The sequence below is a fragment of the Tupaia chinensis genome, unplaced genomic scaffold, assembly GCF_000334495.1.
Source record: "Tupaia chinensis unplaced genomic scaffold, TupChi_1.0 Scaffold000332_1, whole genome shotgun sequence".
NCBI classification, from domain to species: Eukaryota; Metazoa; Chordata; class Mammalia; order Scandentia; family Tupaiidae; genus Tupaia; species Tupaia belangeri.
Window position 1 is genome coordinate 232209 of NW_006159826.1, and position 4114 is coordinate 236322.

The 4114-nt window shown below is 66.6% G+C and overlaps 1 protein-coding gene across 1 annotated transcript in view; it reads right to left on the reverse strand.

Annotated features, from left to right (window-relative positions):
- Positions 1–1284: 1284 nt before the first annotated feature.
- The window catches only part of RNPEPL1 (arginyl aminopeptidase like 1), a gene marked incomplete at its 5' end in the record, with an annotated part of 7876 nt that continues 5046 nt past the window's right edge, over positions 1285–4114 (reverse strand). The window contains 4 exon segments of the mRNA XM_014589108.1: positions 1285–2220; positions 2690–2832; positions 2911–3141; positions 3945–4053. Of these exon segments, the coding sequence (XP_014444594.1) occupies positions 1927–2220; positions 2690–2832; positions 2911–3141; positions 3945–4053 (777 nt within the window).

The window sequence follows — 4114 nt, forward strand, 5'->3', positions numbered from 1 at the left end:
GAATTGGGTGGCTGGGACGCAAGGACGAACGGCACTGAAGGAGCACTCCCACCCTCCCCGAAGGGAAGAACGCAGAGCCAGGGCAGGTCTGCAAGGGCAGCATCAGGGACCTGGTGGCCTTCCACGGTGAAACGGAGTGTCGCGCTGAGCTTCCCTAAGTGGAGTCGGGGCCGGGCAGGTGGAGGCAGGTGGGTGGGAGGAATAGCACCTCTGGGCGGGCTGTGCGTGTGGCTGAGACTTGGAGCTGAGCCCACAGGACACAAGACAGCTGATTTGCCACAGAAATGGCCGGGGCTTCAGTCTCACTACTGAGGCCTGAGAACAGCCCTGGCAGGGAGGAGGCGAAGGCGCGATGGTGCCCAGGACGCCCCGCAGACACCACTTTGGGGCGTGGTCAAGAGGGAAACAGGAAAAAAGGAGCCACCCTGAGGCCGGGGCCTGGAGCTAGAGGCCTGGACTGGGCAGAGCCAAGTGCCTGGCCCCACGGCCTCGGCCACACCTGTTACTGAGCAGGGCCTCAGCAGGGTGTCTGCGTGGGCCTGTCCCCATGCCCTGCGGGTGTGAGGGTGGCGTGTGTGGGTTCCCTTGCTGAGATGAGTGGGATGCCCTGGGGGCTGTCTGCTTCGGGTGGGGGTACATCTGAAGCAGGAAGGGGGTAAGGGGCATTTGGCGACGGGGTAGGGGAGCTGGGCACTGGCATCTGAAGTGCTCCCGGTTCTCCCCACTTGCCGGGCCACACGTGGAGTGGGGCCGTGGGGCCTGGCCGGCGTGTCGCCTGGGTGAAGGCTGCAGTGCTGCACGGCTGAGCGCCGCCACTGTCCCCCCAGAGCGCTGGCTGACCTGTGGGGTAGCACCAGCCCCACTGTGAGCGTGACCACCACCTTTCTCTGCCAGCTATCCTGCGTGGTGATGGTCTTCGACGTCTCACCGCTTCCAACCAAGACCAAACTATCCCCGCCACCCACACCTCCTCCTCATACTGCTATTTAGGAGGTCCCCACTGCGACCGGGATCTGGCTAGTCAGGGGTGAAGATCGAGAGTGGGAGAGGGACAAGTTGCCTCCTTGAGGGGCCGGGAGAAGGCTGTGCTCAGTCCCAGAATCTGGCCAACGGCTGGGGAGAAAGACAGGGCACCTGCTGGGGTCTCTGCATGCTGGGAGCTGCAGGGCAGGGCAGGGAGCCAGCGCCCAGGCCTGAGATCAGGGGGTGCTGCGGCCACCCCTGCCCGGAGTCCCCGGTGGCCAGCTCACCCCAGGCAGCCACAGAAGACGAATCAAGTTGGGCCAGGACAGGACCTTGCAGTGGAGGTTTAATGGGGCAGTCACTGTGATATCCCATTGCAGGCCCCGCACCTCTGCCACAGCGGGCCTAGGGAACCACCTGCACCCCGTCTCCTGGACCTGCTGTGCAGGGCACCCGCCCGGCAGCCCCATCGGCAGGCGTCCTGTCCCTATGCCCCGTCCCGGGCCGGCACTCTCTGAGGGCTAAGGCTTTCCTCCGCCCCAGGAACACCCATCGCCTCCTGTGCCCATGCCCATGCTGCGGGCAGGTCTGCGTCCTCGTCCTGTTGGGGCGGGCGCAGCCCTGCGGGGAGGGGCTGGCTCAGAGCCCTGTGCGAGGCGTGCTTCCGGCCGACTAAGGCACAGTGTGGTGGTGGCCGTGGGCTGCTGGCAATCCGGGCTAGCGCAGACGGCAGTGTCGAGACAGGCGTGGCATGCCATTCAGCCCCAGGCCTGCAGTGCAAGAGAGCTGGGGGGTGGCCCAGGTCCATGGGCCTCTGGGGGACACGAGGAGGTCTCTGTCCCCATGCCCCAGCCCAGGGGAGCCCCAGAGCTCAGGGCCAGAACCGAGGTGCAGTCATGGCGGCCCGGACTGGGAAGGCACAATCATGGCGTCTGGGAGGCCGAGGGCCACCCGGCCACAGGGCTAGGCGGACACGTTGACGTCCCTGAGAGAGATGGTGCTGCCTGGGGCCTCGTCCCCACGCAGCAGGGCCTGAGGGCGCGCATCTGCGTCTGCTCCAGGACCACCGGGCTCCGCGCCGGGCTCTGCACCGGGCTCCGCGCTGGGGCCCAGGCCCTGGGACAGGATCTGCTGGATGGTCCTGCGCAGGTTGGGGTGCAGCCGGCCCTGTGTCTGGTAGAAGACCTCCAGCGCGAAGGACTTGAGGGTGCCAGTGCAGAGGTCCTCGTACAGCGGGATGGTGTACATGCGCGACATCTGTGGGGGCCGTGGTGGCAGGGCGAGCCGACCCGACTGCTGCCCCACTCCCCCCGCCCACAGCTCCAGGTGGCCTGTGGGGGTCCTGTCTCCAGGGAGGGGCAGGAGGGGCCATCTCCGTGGAGCTCGGACACCCGTGCCCACACCCACACACTGAGCATCGCAAGCCAAGGCCTAGCACATCTCAGGCCAGCCTGGGCCATGACCCCAGCCCAGCTCCAGCCTGACCCTGCACGGCCTCTCCCAGGACCAGTGGACCCAGGCTGCCCTCTGAGGCCTGATCCTCTGCTTTCCTCCCCACACGGTGCCCTCCTCCCAGCCTGGACCCCATGTCCTCCCCACCCCTCCCCCATGTGCCTGGCCAGTCCTGAGCACTCAGGCTGGGGAGCTGAGTGGGATAGGTTGGCACGGAGGGGCACGGCTCAGTCCCCACAGCGAACCCGGCCAGGACGCAGGCAGGTGGTCATACCTGGCTCTCCAGGAAGCGCCGGACCCTGTGCAGGTCAGGGTAGTAGTCGTTGCGGACCACGATCTGCAGCCAGCGGATGCGGATCTCAGCGTTCATCGAGTCCAGCAAGGAGGAGTAGCACTCGGACAGGCTCATCACCACCTCTGGGGCAGGGCACGCAGGTCAGGGCCAAGCTCCAACAGACGCCCACCCGGCTGCTGCCCACCAGCTGCAGGACCCACCCTGGGGCAGTGGGGACCCGTCCAGGAGCCGGTCAAGGAAGAGCGCTGTCTGGAAAGTCCTCCACTTGGAGATGTCAATGGCGCTGGCCGAGGCGGCCGCCTGGTCCAGGGGCTCCGCGGTCCACAGCTGGAAGAGCGCCTCCACTGGCCGGGTCAGGCTGGACCCCTGAGACAGGTCTGGCTCGGCCAGCGGTGGGCCCGTGGCATTGAGCCAGCGCTCAAACTCCAACCCTGTAGGGAGGAGCGAGGAGCGATGCTGGGGTTCCTGCCAGGTCTGGGGAGGGCCCCCAAGCAGCCTGCTCAGGAGACCCCAAAGCCTGAGGAAGACCCAGGGCAGGTGGGGAAGTGGGCTAGGGGCACAGGTAGATTGGGGAGGCCAGGTCAGCTCTTGCCAGTGCCTGCTGCTTGGAGCCACCAGAGGGCTTCTGTGCTGGGCACAGAGCCAGAGGATTGGGGGAGCTACAGAACCCCACTCCTGTCCTGGCTAGGATGACAACGTCCGTAAGCCCGACCTGGGCAAGGGGGCGGTGCTCCGCACCGAGCCGGGGAGGGTTTGCATGCCGAAAACAATGTTCTTGTCTGGAGCGCCAGCACGGGGCACCAATGGACACGGCCCCAAACCCTGATGCACTCCCCGCACCCGGGGCTTGCAGCTACACCCCAGTACCTGCCAGCCTCTCCCTGGCAGAGCCCTCCAGGCCCTTCCTTGGTCCCCACCCCCTCAGGACACCCTCATGGACTTGCACAGTGGCCAACTGGCTTTGGCCAGCTCCAGGGCTGCCCCTCTCTCCCCATGGTCCTGCCCACCCTGCACACGGTGCTTTTCCAGGGGCTGCCTGACTCGGCGCTCCCGCCTCCTCTGGGAAGCCCACCAAGCTCTATCAAGCTGGGAAGCACACCCTCCTGTCTCTCAGGTTCTGGCCTGGACCCAGGCCCAAGGAGGCATGGCTGAGGGGAGCATGGGTGAGCTGCTGGGCTCTCTCCTGGGCCCGTTGCCATTCCGAGCAGCACAGGCCCCAGCGCATCGCCCTCACCTGCCCGGCAGTCCACGCTCTGCTCCTTCAGCTCTGGGAAGAAGCTCAGGAAGGAGTCCAGCAGGTCCTGGGCCACCACGCTGCTGAACTTGTACTTCTCCACATAGGCCTGTGAGGCGAGGGGGTGGGGTCAGCAGCCTGGAGGGGCTGCCGCGGCTGCACAACACGGC